The following is a 17,684-nucleotide window of genomic DNA, read 5'->3' on the forward strand; positions in this document are numbered from 1 at the left end:
AAACTTTCAAGCACCACTGTACATCTTACACAGACTGCAGTTGACAGTATATAGTAATCTGATAAAATATCTCTTGCTCCTATAATCTAGAAACTCCAATATTCATGCTGTACTCAACTACTTCTCTGAACTCTTAACATAAACTCATCAACCTTTTCATCCCACAGAAGCTCATTTTTAAATCCCTTTATTAACATAAATGTAAAAAATTCAAAGGTTGATCAAAAGCACATCACTGCACTTTATACTGACATCACTTATCTATCCATCTATCTGTTCTGTTTTGCTTTATCCTTACATCCTCCCACAGAAAGTCATCGATTTCACTAGCTCTTGGTTTTCAGGCTAGATCCAACAAAATTGGCAGAAACATTCATCTTCTGACTCAAAGCACATGATTGCATTTCTTCCATGCTGTTTTTTCTAACAGTCCTACCGCATCCTTCTTTTTTTCATTCCTGTATTGCAAAAAAAACAAAAACAACAACAACATACATTTATGCACTCCGTGACTTTTTAAGGTAGATAACTCCTTTAGGGGAACTGAGGGCAAATTTTGTATTATGAAAATCCTATTTATCTCATTTTATTAAATACAGGAATGCATTTTTGATCGCTATTTTGTCACTGCTATAGCAAGTTATGAGTGTTTGAAATATCTCATCTCATCTCATTATCTGTAGCCGCTTTATCCTGTTCTACAGGGTCGCAGGCAAGCTGGAGCCTATCCCAGCTGACTACGGGTGAAAGGCGGGGTACACCCTGGACAAGTCGCCAGGTCATCACAGGGCTGACACATAGACACAGACAACCATTCACACTCACATTCACACCTACGGTCAATTTAGAGTCACCAGTTAACCTAACCTGCATGTCTTTGGACTGTGGGGGAAACCGGAGCACCCGGAGGAAACCCACGCGGACACGGGGAGAACATGCAAACTCCACACAGAAAGGCCCTCGCCGGCCACGGGGTTCGAACCCAGGACCTTCTTGCTGTGAGGCGACATAGCTAACCACTACACCACCGTGCCGCCCTGTTTGAAATATGCTCTGTAATATATCAGTCCATATGTCAAAGCAATGGCCGTAAACGAGATTCGTTGAGACCTGTGCGAGACATTGTAGGACGGAAGTAAAACGTACAGCGGAAATCAAGGTGGCCGACATCTGCCAACGTTGTCAAAAGACGCGCGCGGCCTCTTTCGAATGCTGATGTAATCAAGCCGGAAGTTGTGTTTGTTTTGATAGCAATCAGGAACGTTTGAAAAAAGTAGGCAGTAATCGTCATTTAAACTCGTTTTTGTGCAATATTTCGTTTGGAAAACAGTTTTCAAAATGGCGGCACTGACACCTGGCTGACACTTCTTCACGTTTCGAAGTCTCGCACAAGTCTCGTGAAGATTGCGTGGATAAGTGACGCCTACCATGGACTAAACGAACTAAATTCAACATGGCTAAAAACCGACTAGGCCGATAAGTATAATATTTAATTGCAATTAGTTGCCAATACGAGTCACGATAGAAGGTTACTAAAACCGAAAACGTAATTGAATAACATGTTAATTAAAAAATAAAGCAAGTTTAAAAATGACTTCAGTTCTTTAATTTCTGTGCTTTTTCGTATAACAAGCCTTAACAATCAACTAAGGCATTTACTAACAAACTTTAGTTCGTAAATCTGCTTTCTATGGATGCACAGCTGGGTCTTGCTGGTGTATAAACATTCATAAACTAAACCAATGCTGTCCAGCAGCATATGCGCTATTGTGTGGGTGAGTGGACCGAGTGTGATGGGCCTTCTGCCTCGACTCGGAACACACCAAAGACCTACAGAGATATCACTTTCTCGCTGTAATTTGAACGAGTCCCATCTTGAGTGTGTGACTGAATACATGGCTGCACTCACAGCACTTCCTGACCGGTCTTTATCAAAAACAGACAAAAAGCAGACTACCATCTCTATATACACAAACAGAACTTTTAGCCCTTACATCCTACCACCAAGACAAATACACAACTAGGTCTTAATCTGTTCGACTGTGGTGTGATCTAACTGGAAAACAATCCACCTAAAAAGAGGCACACCCAGCTCTGATTAGGGTGGGGCCATCCAGCTGCTGACCACTGGCTCCTACACCCACACAACAGTCTAAAAACAGCCAATACCTCAATAGATCATCCAGATGTCAAATAGTTCAAGATGGTTCACATAAGGGTGCAAAGGAAGGGGGATTTCTATGAAACTAATACTTACATACACTGTGCAGTATTTATGTACCGTACTGGATGACAAACATATTGTGCATAAAAAATTTGCTAAAATCAAATTGTATTCGTCTAAGACTGTTCTGTACTTAGCTCCTATTTTACCCGTCCTGATTTACTATAAAGGAATGTTCCAGAGTTTTTAACCTAATCTCTGACTAACACATTTGTAATTATTATGTTTCCCTATACAGATGAAAAAAAAAATGTTAAACCCATTTACTAGAAATTCACTTGTAATGTAACTTATAGGGTAGTTGCTCTAAAGGTAGTAACAGGTATTTGAACAGATATTTAACTCGAAATCAGTATAGAGCTGTATAATTTTTTTTTTTCTTTCCAGAGATGTGACAACTTTTTCCATGGTGAATGTGGCATGTGTTATGCGTTACAGTCAAATAAAAACAAGTTCCAGCCTCGTGGTTCATGGATACCATAAAACCTTGGACAAGCGTAAGTTTCCAAAAAATCCATCTGGTTTCTGAACTGCTTGACTTTTGGAATACAAAAGGCCAACTTTGATAAGTCATTCTCTCAAGTCTGTCTCATCCTAATACACTATATGGCGCACTGTATGTGGATACCTGACCGTATATACCAATCATACGATCATGGCATTGGTTGGATTGGTCAACGTGCTCTAGAAGTAAAATTTACTGACTTACTTACTGACTGTATGTGCTTGTTAGCTCATCCGACTGACAGACGATGAGACGATGTCAAATAAAAAGTTAGACCTCGAAATCGCTTGGCACTATTTTCTCTCCCTTCTTATCACTGCGCGCTGCCGCCAGGTGACAGCGAAACGCAGACCCACTAAGCTGGTGGGAGACCAAGGCTGCACTCTATCCACGGCTTACACACGTGATGGCACGGAGGATGTGTATAGTGGCAGCATCTGTCCCCCCAGAGAAGATCTTTTCAAAAGCAGGACAGATTATAACTGAGAGGAGAAATAGAATCAGAATTAACTAGTTAATTGCAGCAATTAAAGGAATAGGTAGGAAAAGGAAGGCGCAAAGACACCGCACAGCGCCTGAAAACGGGTTTTCAGGCGCTGCGCACCTGTTTTCAGGCGCTGCGCGGTGTCTTTGCGCCTGCAGCGGTGCTTTGCTTGTGCTGTGGCTGAAAATAGTTCCAGATATAAATTGGTCTAGTAAATCCCTTCGTGTTAATTTGCATTGATATGTGTACTCGATGTGAATGTACAGGTCATGAGAAATAATTATAAAAAATCTTCCGAAAGAGCCGGCTCCTTATAGTAAGAAGAGCCAAAAGAGCCGAAATTCCCATCACTAGTAAACAATGAATGAAACAGCCATGGCTGTCACCTGGCGGCAGCGCGCAGTGATAAGAAGGGAGAGAAAATAGTGCCAAGCGATTTCGAGGTCTGACTTTTTATTTGACAACGGTTTTGTGATGCAAATATATCACTCTTTTGAACACATACTGTTTTGAGACGAAAAACGTTTTACTTTCGTGACCCCAACAAACTTGCCGGACTACTTTCGTCTGGACCAAAACTGGACAAGAACTGGACTCACAGGATGCTGTCAGGGGTAAGTCAGTGTGTTTGGACGACACTATTGATGGGGATGCCATACAGATTCATGTCAAAAATCCCGAACTATCCCTTTAAGCCTTAATGAGAAGTTCAACAACAACAACAAAATCGCTTCTTCTCAGTCAATTCCTCACCATTTTGGATTCTTTCTGGCAAATAGGTCGGTATTCCTAGGGTGTATATAGCTTCTATATCTAGCTTGTACAACCCCGATACCAAAAAAGTTGGGACAAAGTACAAATTGTAAATAAAAACGGAATGCAATGATGTGGAAGTTTCAAAATTCCATATTTTATTCAGAATAGCACATAGATGACATGTCAAATGTTTAAACTGAGAAAATGTATCATTTAAAGAGAAAAATTAGGTGATTTTAAATTTCATGACAACAACACATCTCAAAAAAGTTGGGACAAGGCCATGTTTCCCACTGTGAGACATCCCCTTTTCTCTTTACAACAGTCTGTAAACGTCTGGGGACTGAGGAGACAAGTTGCTCAAGTTTAGGGATAGGAATGTTAACCCATTCTTGTCTAATGTAGGATTCTAGTTGCTCAACTGTCTTAGGTCTTTTTTGTCATATCTTCCGTTTTATGATGCGCCAAATATTTTCTATGGGTGAAAGATCTGGACTGCAGGCTGGCCAGTTCAGTACCCGGACCCTTCTTCTACGCAGCCATGATGCTGTAAATGATGCAGTATGTGGTTTGGCATTGTCATGTTGGAAAATGCAAGGTCTTCCCTGAAAGAGACGTCTTCTGGATGGGAGCATATGTTGCTCTAGAACCTGGATATACCTTTCAGCATTGATGGTGTCTTTCCAGATGTGTAAGCTGCCCCTGCCACACGCACTAACGCAACCCCATACCATCAGAGATGCAGGCTTCTGAACTGAGCGCTGATAACAACTTGGGTCGTCCTTCTCCTCTTTAGTCCGAATAACACGGCGTCCCTGATTTCCATAAAGAACTTCAAATTTTGATTCGTCTGACCACATAACAGTTTTCCACTTTGCCACAGTCCATTTTAAATGAGCCTTGGCCCAGAGGAGACGTCTGCGCTTCTGGATCATGTTCAGATACAGCTTCTTCTTTGAACTATAGCGTTTTAGCTGGCAACGGCGGATGGCACGGTGAATTGTGTTCACAGATAATGTTCTCTGGAAATATTCCTGAGCCCATTTTGTGATTTCCAATACAGAAGCATGCCTGTATGTGATGCAGTGCCATCTAAGGGCCCGAAGATCACGGGCACCCAGTATGGTTTTCCGGCCTTGACCCTTACGCACAGAGATTCTTCCAGATTCTCTGAATCTTTTGATGATATTATGCACTGTAGATGATGATATGTTCAAACTCTTTGCGATTTTACACTGTCGAACTCCTTTCTGATATTGCTCCACTATTTGTTGGCGCAGAATTAGGGGCATTGGTGATCCTCTTCCCATCTTTACTTCTGAGAGCCGCTGCCACTCCAAGATGCTCTTTTTATACCCAGTCATGTTAATGACCTATTGCCAATTGACCTAATGAGTTGCAATTTGGTCCTCCAGCTGTTCCTTTTTTGTACCTTTAACTTTTCCAGCCTCTTATTGCCCCTGTCCCAACTTTTTTGAGATGTGTTGCTGTCATGAAATTTAAAATGAGCCAATATTTGGCAAGAAATTTCAAAATGTCTCACTTTCGACATTTGATATGTTGTCTATGTTCTATTGTGAATACAATATCAGTTTTTGAGATTTGTAAATTATTGCATTCTGTTTTTATTTACAATTTGTACTTTGTCCCAACTTTTTTGGAATCGGGGTTGGATATAGTGTATATAGCTTGCAACATTTATTGCGCAAGGTGGCCCACTTTAGATTATTCCTTCTGGACTAGACGAGGCTGGAGTGAGCTATGCCATCACTGACAGTCTTGTTGAACATCCCGTTCCAGATGTAGTTCCTCTTTACTGTTATAATAACACCCACTCTTCAGGAAAGCTTTCCACTAGATTTTGGAGTGTGGTTGGGATTTGCTCATTCAACCACAAGAGCATTTGTGAGGGCAAACACTGATGCCAGGTACAGAGGCCTGGGGTGCAGTCAGCATTACAGTTCATCTCCAAGGTGTTCAGTGGGGTTGTGGTCAGGACATTCAAGTTCTTCCACTCCAATCTTCGCAAACCATGTCTTCATGGAGCTGGAACATGTTTGGAGTCAGACCCCTTATTTCCAGTGAAAGGAAATTGTAAAAATTGCTATAGCATACAAACACACCATACACAATTCTGTGCTTCCAACTTTGGGGCTTGGTGCAGGCCACTTGAGTTCTTCCACTCCAACCTTGGTAAACCATGTTGTTGTGGATCTTGATTTGTGCACAGGACCATTGTCATGCTGGAGCAGGTCTGGGCTTCTTGGCTCCAGTGATGGAAAATCATAATGCTACAGCATACAGATACATTCCATGCTTCCATTTTTGTGGCAGCAGTTTGGGGAAGATCCACATAGGTGTGATGGTCAGAGGTCCCCAAACCTTTGGTTTGCTTTATACTAAAGAAACTCGGAGAACCCAAAGAAAACCCATATGGACACAGCAAGAACATGTTAAATTGCACCCAGTCAGTAAACCAAGCTCAGACTCAAGCCGATGACCCTGGAGCTGTGAGATGGCAATGCTACACTTTTTAAACGTTAATTGACAAAAAAAAAAAAAATTGTTTCCATTATAAATGAGCTTCAAGTAAACAAAGGATGTTTTTTCCCCTTTGTAAAGAAACATTATTAAATCATTATGTACATGTGCACTACACATTAGGAGAAAAACCACAAGAATTACTGTAATATATCGTTATATTTTGGAATATATTAACAATATTGCTCCATACTTTTTATCTGGGTATCGACAATTAGTCATTATATCCCTAACTAACAGACTGATACTGCATTAAGGTTGCACAGTGGCATGATGATGATGAAACTACACACACACACAAATATAGAGACACACACTCACTTAGCTCAGCAATGCTTCCCACACGGGTGGCCAGGAGAGACTGTTCAATGGTGCGCAGTTCAGCCTGGGTGAACACATGACCTTCTGCATTCTTCCCCGCTCTTTGCTGATCACGGTGTACATTCAGGCTGTCCGGCAGGCTCAGCACACCTGCAGTTAAAAACAAAGCTTAATATTAGACTAATGAAAGTCAAATACACAGCATATTGCTTTATGAGAAATCAGCATGCATTCCTGTATGCTATTATTCGACTTGTTTTATGAGCCATATGAGCCATTAGCAGAGCTGTTTTATGAGTCTGAGTCAAGTTACAAGAAGTTAACTGTGAGTCTGAATCAAGTCCAGAGTCCCAAGGTTAACAGTAGCACGAGCAATATACTTGAATCTTTCAAATGCTACGCTAATGACACACAGCTGTACATTTCAGCAAAATCAGATACCAATTTAAAGGCATGATGGCCAGGGTTTCTTTTTTTTCAGAAATATTTTTGTTATATTTCTTGAATTTCTCTTTACATCCTGACAGCAATTAAAACATGAAGACAGAGTCATCTATATCCCCCGCACTATATACCAAGTTTCAAGATATTATTTGTCACGTTTTTCAAGTTCTGCTGCAGGAAACCAACCCTACCTCTTTACACTGACCTCAGCAGCCCATGGCATAAACCCACCAGACCTTTGGTCCAGGTGAGCTAAAAATTAAAATTTCTCACATTTCTTAGTATCAAAAGGCACAAATACATTACTTAATCAACACATATACCAACTTTCAAGACCATACCATTCATAGTTTTCAAGTTCTGCTCCAGAAACAAAACCTACCCCTAAGACTAACCTGAGAGACTAAGTCTGAAATTGTTTCCAAGGAAACATGAAAAATTAAAATTTCTCAAATTTCTTAGTATGAAAAGGCACATCTACATCACCTTGTTAACATGTATACCAAGTTTCAAATCCGTATCATGAATAGTTATGGATATATGCTCCGGAAACAAACATTGCTCTTAGAAACTAAGTCAGAATAATTTATATAAAAATTTGAAAAATACTTTTTTCAAAAATCCAAAATGCACCAGTTCACATGTTGCTTGATATGTATACAAAGTTTCATGAAGATACACCCTGGACAAGTCACCAGGTCATCGCAGGGGTAACACATAGAGACAAATAACCATTCACAGTCAATTTAGAGCCACCAATTAGCCTAACCTGAATGTCTTTGGACTGTAGGGGAAACCAGAGTACCCGGAGGAAACCCACGCAGACACAGGGAGAACATACAAACTCCACACAGAAAGGCCCCCATTGGCCACTGGGCTCGAACCCAGAACCTTCTTGCTGTGAGGCAACAGTGCTAACCACTACACCACCGTGTCACTCAGTAGATGGTATGCCATTGTTTATTTTTAGCAATACAACTATCATTAGCTGTTGCTAGTGTACATAATCTAATCTGTAATCCGTGTACATGTTACTTGATATAGAAGAATGCTATTTAGATATTTGCTATGGAATAAAAATAGGATTTCCCCCAAGAAACAAGTGAGAAGGAATCTTGCATCTGCTATTTTTCATTTTGCTCCAAGCACTTGAACATGACATGCTCTTTATTCTGACTTCACAATTGGGAAACAGTATCTTTCCGAATAGCATATGAAGGCAACAAAAGCAAGAGATCAAACCAGAGTGAACATCAGCATGGCTTCTCAATGGTGAAACAACTGGGAGTTATCTGGTTTGTTTTATTTTAGAGAGAATTTTGTTAGTAGGATATGACAACAATGTGCTATGCTCTTCCCCACAGTGCTCTCTCTCATGGAGACTCGACCTCCAGCGACAGTCAGTCAGTGTGTGTTCATGTGTTTTGAAGGAGTGTTTTGGAGGGAGCACTGAACGAAGGGGGTGAGATTTTTCAGTTGGATACTTTCAAAATCTAGTTTACTCTTGCTGGTTTCTGCAAAATAGCCTCCTCCTACTTAATTCTGACAAGACCGAAGTAGGGTCAAATGCAGCCAGAAGTAAGCTTTCTAGTTATATAATAGAATATAAACTCTCAACGGCCTTTCAGTTGTATCATATGCAGTGGTGAACACCTTTGGTGTGATATTTGAGGCCAGTCCAGGACTCGACATTAACTTTTTAATCCACTCATCCAGTTGAACAAGCAGCAAGATTTTTCACTTGTCCTGACCATAACCTTTTATTCCTATGCATTTACTAGTTCACTGAAAGGAAAGTGGTTCACAAAGTTCATCAAAAAGCAGGTATAGTTATCATAATTATGCTTTAATCATTTATAATTTTTCAATAAAACTCAAACATTAACTGTAACAATAACCAAACACAGCCTCAATGCGGCTGTATCTCATACCAGCCACTGTGAGTTTTGAAATCTGATCAATCCTGTAGGAGGAGTAGCGATTTTTGTGAAATTGCATATGACCTGTGTAGCTGCATCCATGGCAGGTGGCGCCACCTGGTGAACAACTCTTGTTGGAATATTATGTCTTTAGAGTCTTCTGGGTGAGTTTCAGTGAAAATGTCCAAGTAGTTTACGAAGAGTAGCGTTTAACGTGACGAGTCACCCAAAATTTTCAAATGCTCATAAAATTTTAAATACGACATGTGGTGCCACCGTCTTGACAAATTTTATCCATATCAACCTGGGGAACATTCCATATGAGTTTGATCAAAATCTGATCACTCCTGTAGGAGGAGTAGCAATTTTCGTGAAATTGTATGCAACCCGTCTGTAGCCTCATCCATAGTAGGTGGCGCCACCTGGTGAACAATTCTTATTGGAATATGTCTTTAGAGTCTTCTGGGTGAGTTTCAGTGAAAACGTCCAAGCAGTTTACGAAGAGTAGCGTTTAATGTGACGAGTCACCTAAAAATTTCAGACGCCCATAAAATAGTAAATATGACTGGTGGCACTACCATCTTGACAACTTTTATGCACACCCACCTGGGGAACATTGTATGCGAGTTTGATCAAAATCCCATCAATCCAGTAGGAGAAGTAGCGATTTTTGAAATTGTGGACAGACACAGACGGACCATCGTGATCGCATAAGCTCAGCTGGCCTGGCCTACAGCCGGATGAGCTAAAAACTCTCCAATGCCCTATTAAGGTGCATGTGTTGTTCTGACCCATTACCTGCTCTGCAATTTTAAGAGTTAGACTCACCCACATTCAAAGCTTCTGAAGGAAATAAAATTACATCTTGATTAATCCAGTAAAACGCGAAGTATAAATTAATTTAAAGAAATGAAACCAATAGAAAACAAGGTGGACATGATAAGAGGGACAGAATCATGTTGTGAATGAAAACAAACTGTCAGTGAGTTTGGCACTGTTGTAAAATTCCTATGAAACATTTTACGACACTTGTGATGGTTAATGTGAATCTTACATAAGAAAAAATGCAATAAAAAGTCCGAATGAAATGAAGATTCACCATGGATATTTATTTTATCGAGGTATTTGATAACCATTTCTCCGATTTCGATGAATTCAAAGTCTAATAATCTATAATCAGATACTACGACATGGTTATTTTTACACACACACACACACACACACACACACACACACACACACACACACACACACCTCTGCTGTACTCGGCTGCCCTCGAATTTTGTAAACAATAACACGGCCGGATCACTGAGGGGATTGAACTAGTTTTGCTGGAACTTTATTGATGTAACTCTTGAATAATTACTATAAAAGTAATGATTTTCAACTATTCAGCTTATCCCATTGGACAGGCAGATGTGGATTTGACTTGCCTAGACCAAACATTTGGTTGTCCCGGACAGTCGGACTACCGTTAATGTCGAGCCTTGCAGTCTATCCTTTAAAGCTCATGTAGATAATTTTACTAGGACATTTCTCTCTCAATTTCTTAGCCTATTTCTTTTAAGGTTTTAGGTTAAAGGGTTTAAGCTAGGCTTCTTTACTGGAAAGTAAAGAAAAGAAGTAGAAGAGATTGAAGTAAAGAGTTCCAGAGTTTGGAAGCCATGACATTAAAACATCTGCACCCAGAAGTGACTAGGATGTATTTTTGGAAGGCTAACAGTCCAGCAGACCTGAGAGCGTGGGCAGGGGAGTACAGGTGAAGAAGCTGAGCTAAATAGGCTGGAGCTAAGCCATGTAGGGCTTTATAGGTTAGTAGACGGACTTGAAATTGAATGCACAGGTAGCCTGTGTAACTGATAGCGGACTGGCGTGATATGAGCAGATGGGTTTTTTTAGAATTATAGAGAATTCTAGCTGCAGTTTTGAATACAGGGTGTTTCAAAAAATTTGATATTATTTGAGATGTAAATATCCCAGAAACTACATCTCATTTCATCTCATTATCTCTAGCTGCTTTATCCTGTTCTACAGGGTCGCAGGCAAGCTGGAGCCTATCCCAACTGACTATGGGCGAAAGGCAGGGTACACCCTGGACAAGTTGCCAGGTCATTACAGGGCTGAAACATAGACACAGACAACCATTCACACCTATGGTCAATTTAGAGTCACCCGTTAACCTAACCTGCATGTCTTTGGACTGTGGGGGAAACCGGAGCACCTGGAGGAAACCCACGCGGACACGGGGAGAACATGCAAACTCCGCACAGAAAGGCCCTCGCCGGCCACGGGGCTCGAACCCAGGACCTTCTTGCTGTTAGGCGACAGCGCTAACCACTACACCACCGTGCTGCCCCCAGAAACTACATAGTCGAGGCAAATGAAACTGAACAGGCTTAATGTTGAGCAATATAAGATTTATTCCTCAAAATGTGAATGAGAAACTCAAAAGGTATGTGGATTCCATGAATGATTTCACAAATTTTCAATATTCGTGAACCCGCTCACTCGACCGTCTCTTCCAATGCTGGTGGTCGTCCAGATCCTTTTGCCCTGCTGCACACACAGCCTTCCTCTTTGAACTTTTTGTCCTATATCCAAATCTGCATTGCAGTTGGTGCATTTTTAGAGAATTCTCTCATAAATACATGCTGCACAGTCTTGTTCGACTATGTTCAAGCAGACTCTAATGCCCAGGTCAGGCATGCTGCGACCTGCGATCGGTCAGGTGGCAACTGACCGCAGGTGGACGCAGGTGTTTTGTGTCAAATCCTTCATTGTGGTCAGGCGTACTGCAAGACGCAGAGTTTTTAAGCTGAATCTTGTCACAAGCCAGCTGGGAACATCTGATCTTTCACCCCTTTCCCTGGTTTTCCCTGGGCTTTCCCAGCACTGCGGCCAGGACACCTGTCTCTCATCAGCTCACCCATGACTCTATATTACAGTATACCGCTCGGATATTCATTCGGCGCGGGATTGTCTTCGCCTCAGGATATGGTTTCTAAGCCCTTTCCCCCCCTGGTTTTTGTATTCTATTATTTTGTTACTTTGCTGCATGCTGTGGAGTATTTTGCTCTTCTGTGGATATCTTTTATTGGGACTGTGAGCACGCTATTTTCCTGATGCGGAAGTGCTCTGAACTTTTGAACTTCTGAACTGTGTTCTTTGAACTGAGAGCTCTTTCCTGTTGCGGGGCTGCGTTTCTGGACACCATCATGCTTTTTTCCAGAGGTGGACAGTAACGAAGTACATTTACTTGAGTACACTTTTTGAGTATCTGTACTTTACTCGATTTTTTTTTTTTGGAAACTTATGACTTTAACTTCACTACATTTGAAAGCCGGTGACACTGAGACAGCCTATCAGTAATCACTAGGGTCACATCGCGTCCATAGACTGTATAAAATCAAGTTCAGTAATTTCTCAGCAGCATTATTTAACACGATCACTTGATGGCAGAATAGAAGGAGACGGTTCTTCTGGAGAATGCATGCACTCATGGCTATAGCTAGAACCCATGTTTCAGTTTTCTGAAAGGATTAAAGATTCGTTTTGTTTTAAATGTTTGCCTAAAATGGAGCACATCACAGCCTACAAAAACTCGCCGTCCAACCTGCGGAAGCATATTGAGATATATAAATATTTTATTCCAAGAGAAAGCTTGCAACGAAGTTGTCTGTGCTTTTAGAGCTAGCGATAATGTTGCAATAGCTATGCAGTCTGGTTAGTCACATGACTTTCTACGGATTTGCCCGCCAAGTTACCATCGCCTTGTCCACGGCTAACGTTAACACATAGCTAGTTAACTTGGACACTGTTAGTTAGCATGTAAAAACGGAGTTACGCTAACATGAATAACGTTAACTTATCTGAAGTCCTTTCAGAAATATGTTTTAGCGTAATCTTGCCAAATAAACAGAATGTAGAAATTTTTAAAGGTGTTTATTCTACAGGTTTTACAAGCTAGTCAGTAAATCCAGTAGGTTGCTTCAGAGGCATTAGGTTTTGTAAGCGTTGTGGCAATAATACAACAATGTGTTGACAGAAAATGTACTTTTAATACTTAAGTATTTTTAATAGCAAGTACTTCAGTACTTTAACTTAAGTAAAAATTTGACTGGACAACTTTAACTTGTAGCCCTGTGATGACCTGGCGACTTGTCCAGGGTGTACCCTGCCTTTTGCCCGTAGTCAGCTGGGATAGGCTCCAGCTTGCCTGCGACCCTGTAGAACAGGATAAAGCGGCTAGAGATAATGAGATGAGATGAGATGAGATGAACTTTCACTTGTATTGGAGTAACATTTGACCAGTGGGATCTGTACTTTGACTTAAGTAATGAAGTTGGGTACTTTGTCCACCTCTGCTTTTTTCCTTCTGCACCCATTTGACAGCTGATCTCTAATCTCTGTTTTTTCCCTAATTCCCCATTCCTGTATTTCTCCCATCAGCTCCTCCCCTCCACTCCTTCGCCATCCAGATTAAGACCTGCCTTCTATATGCGTCAACCTGCTATTTGCACTGGCTGGAAGCAAACAGATCATGATCCACTTGCATCAATCTGCCTCTGCTAAAGACCCTCTGCAACACTGCCATTATCTGCATCATCATGCGTCGACGCAATACCAGTCTTGCGTCTACCTGCGATTTTGTTATTGCAGGTAGACACAAGTAGTTGAAAATTAGCCGCAGCCTGCCGTCTGACCTGGGCATAACACAAAAAACGCCTTTTCTTTTCCAGTGAATGGCATTTCTATACCTAAAAAGATAAAAACAAAAAACATTAAACATTAAATTTTGACCTGTTTCCACACATGTTGTTAAAATTTGAGGTCAACTGAACGAGAATTGGCAAAATTACCTCATCTCATTATCTCTAGCTGCTTCATCCTTCTACAGGGTCGCAGGCAAGCTGGAGCCTATCCCAGCTGACTACGGGCAAAAGGCGGGGTACACCCTGGACAAGTCGCCAGGTCATCACAGGGCTGACACATAGACTCAGACAACCATTCACACTTACGGTCAATTTAGAGTCACCAGTTAACCTAACCTGCATGTCTTTGGGGGAAACCGGAGCACCCGGAGGAAACCCACGCGGACACGGGGAGAACATGCAAACTCCACACAGAAAGGCCCTCACCGGCCACGGGGCTCAAACCCAGGACCTTCTTGCTGTGAGGCGACAGCGCTAACCACTACACCACCGTGCTGCCCTGGCAAAATTATTAGATTGTGAAATGATATCAAATTTTTTGAAACCCCCTGCATATTGGTAGAGAACACAGGGTTTTAAAATAAGATCAACTTTATTGATCCCCTGTAAAGGAAATTAACGATTTTTTTGGAATTCGGATAAAGAGAGAGTTATAACAGTCGAGATGGGAGGATAGCATGGACCAGAGTTTCTGACTCTGTATTATTAAGCATGACGCAAAGATGTGCAATATGTCAGAGATAGAAAAAGTGCTTTTAACCAAAGCGCTAATGCTGGGTTCAAAAGAGAATCAAAGATTGACCCAAAATTATGAACTTCTGAGGAAAGTTTTACAGTCACCCCGTCAGTCACTTTTTATTAAGTGAAAAGGCAGACAATGGATTTTGGGCTAATGAGAAGAACTTCAGTTTCACTGCATTTCAGTTTTAGGAATTCAAAACACATAACGTTTGATATCATGCATGCAAGATACTGGGGTACGGCGGTAGCAGTGTTGGTACTTATGATGCTAACATACACTACCATTCAAAAGTTTGGGGTCACTTTGAAATGCCCTTATTTTTGAAAGAAAAGCACTGTTCTTTTCAATGAAGATCACTTTAAACTAATCAGAAATCCACTCTATACATTGCTAATGTGGTAAATGACTATTCTAGCTGCAAATGTCTGGTTTTTGGTGCAATATCTCCATAGGTGTATAGAGGCCCATTTCCAGCAACTCTCACTCCAGTGTTCTAATGGTACAATGTGTTTGCTCATTGCCTCAGAAGGCTAATGGATGATTAGAAAACCCTTGTACAATCATGTTAGCACAGCTGAAAACAGTTGAGCTCTTTAGAGAAGCTATAAAACTGACCTTCCTTTGAGCAGATTGAGTTTCTGGAGCATCACATTATTTTGTGGGGTCGATTAAATGCTCAAAATGGCCAGAAAAATGTCTTGACTATATTTTCTATTCATTTTACAACTTATGGTGGTAAATAAAAGTGTGACTTTTCATGGAAAACACAAAATTGTCTGGGTGACCCCAAACTTTTGAACGCTAGTGTACACTAACCAGTCATTTTATTAGGTACACCCATACACCTACTGTTCTATGCAGTTAGAGGGCTTTCCCCAGGGAGAAAAAAAAACAAAAAACAGCGCAGGACATCGTTGGCACTGAGTTGCCATCTCTGGATCTGCTACACAACACTTGCTGTGTCAGGAAGGGCAAAAACATTATAAAGGACGTCACTCACCCTGGACATAACTTTTTTAAACTCCTCCCATCAGGCAGGCGCTTCAGATCTATACGTACACGTACCAACAGACTTAAAAACCGTTTCCTTCCAACTGCAATAAACTTAAACTCTGATATCTCCACAATCTGAGATATGACATGTGCAATACATTGTTTTTCTATTCAATCCACAACCTGTACATAGTGCTTGATTTCCATAACGTTTCTGTTAAGTGTATTTATGCTCATTTTGTATTTATTTACTTATCACACCCCCCACACCCCTTTTTTTTTTTTTTAGTTCTCAAGGACTTGCTAAGTAAGAGGTTTTTGGTTTTGTTTTTTTGTCTTATTATTTTTGCACCTTAACTTTTTGCACCTTTGGGACCAGCACAAAAGAAATTTCGTTGTACCTTAACAATGACAATAAAGTACTTGAACTTGAAAAAAAAATATCAGAGTGGTGCTACTTAAGCAGAGCAAAGCCCATAAGGGCTGGCTCGGCCCAGAGGGCCCCCAAGGCTGCTGGGGAGTCTGGGAGCACACCCTCCTGGAAAATTTTGAAATTAGAGACTTCATATGCTGCATCCTGGTGGCATCTAGGGCTGATTTAGGCACAATTCAACATTGTTAAATTTGCCGAGTTTATTTATTTATTTTTAAACCTTGTCAAATATGCAAGGGGCAACATTTAAAGGGCAAAATTAGATTTAAAATGCAAACATTTCGTAGCACACCTCTTCATTTTCCAATTCCAGAATGCCAGGAACAGAATCGAAGTCAAATCACGCAACAGCGCCATCTAGTGACCAGCACCTAGAACATGGTTTTATGTATGATTGCGAATGGCAGTCAGCGTGCGCAATGAAACCCTTTATTTTCAATTCTGGGTTGAGTACCAGGATATTTCGAGACCTATATATTACAAAATCTTCCTATTTCTATAGTTATTGCTCATTTTCAGAAGGAAATAAGAGATATTTCGGTGCAGAAAATATTCTGCATTGTTCAATTTATGGTACTGATTTTTTTTTTTGGGGGGGTGTGCAAGTGACAGTGCGGCGGGCAGAGCGCCGCGTATCCACGCTTTGGGGACAGCCCTGAGTTCTCTAATCAGCCAGTCCCTTGACTGAAGCATAATGCAGAAAATCATGCAGATACAAATCAAGAGCTTCAGTGAATGTTCACTTCTTCAAATATCAGAATGGGAAAAATCGTGATCTCAAAGTGTGACTTTCTTTCACTGTGGCATGGGTGTTGGTTTGACCCAGATGTACTGGTTTGTTTGAGTATTTCAGAAACTGCTGATCTCCCGGGGTTTTCACACACAACAGTCTGTAGAGTTTACATAGACAGAATGGTGCAAAAAACAAAAAACACTGACTGAGTGAGTGAGCGACAGTTCTGTGGGTGGAAGCAAACGCCTTGTTGATAAGAGAGGTCAGAGGAAAATGGCCAGATGAAATGGTTTGAACTGCCAGGAAGGATATAGCAACTCATAGCAACTCTTTACGACCGTGGTGAGCAGAAAAGCATCTCAGCATGCAACAGTAGAAGACCACATTGGGTTCCAGTCCTGCAGCCAGGAACAGGAGTCTTAGAATCAAGAACAAGTTCCTGTTAAAGTGGCTGGTGAGTGTAAATCTGAGTATTGTCAACATGACAGTGAAAATAAAGACCATGATGGCGAATGATCTGACCACAAGGCAACATGTAAATAATGAAGACAAGGAGGCCAAGGATCAAACTCTGGGCTGGACTGGATGTAAAGTTGGATGTAATGTTCAGTTATTCTAACGGTACCTGTTTCAAATGTAGCACATCATAAGCTTCGAAGTTAGAGCCAAGTCATATGACATAAGCTTTAAATAAGTGTTAAGTTGCGAGTTACGCTATGAGCTTTAAAGTCAGAGTCAAGTCGTAAGTTATAAGCCTGAAATTCATGGCTGAGTTCTAAGCCATAGGCTTTTAAGGCGGTAAGAAATGTGTGACTCAAATCCTTATCCCTGGTTGTTACAGATTAACAGTTAGCACTGTTCATACGTAGAATTTTAA

The 17,684-nt window shown here is 41.0% G+C and overlaps 1 protein-coding gene across 2 annotated transcripts in view; it reads right to left on the reverse strand.

The window, feature by feature from the left end:
• The window catches only part of btbd11a (BTB (POZ) domain containing 11a), a 619,821-nt gene that overhangs the window by 257,939 nt on the left and 344,198 nt on the right, over nt 1–17,684 (reverse strand). For both annotated transcript variants that reach the window (XM_060903305.1, XM_060903304.1), the window contains exon 2: nt 6,832–6,981. In XM_060903305.1, coding sequence (XP_060759288.1) covers nt 6,832–6,981 — 150 coding nt within the window. The remainder of the gene's footprint in view (nt 1–6,831; nt 6,982–17,684) is intronic.

Source organism: Neoarius graeffei, chromosome 21 (genome assembly GCF_027579695.1).
Source record: "Neoarius graeffei isolate fNeoGra1 chromosome 21, fNeoGra1.pri, whole genome shotgun sequence".
Lineage (NCBI taxonomy): Eukaryota > Metazoa > Chordata > Actinopteri > Siluriformes > Ariidae > Neoarius > Neoarius graeffei.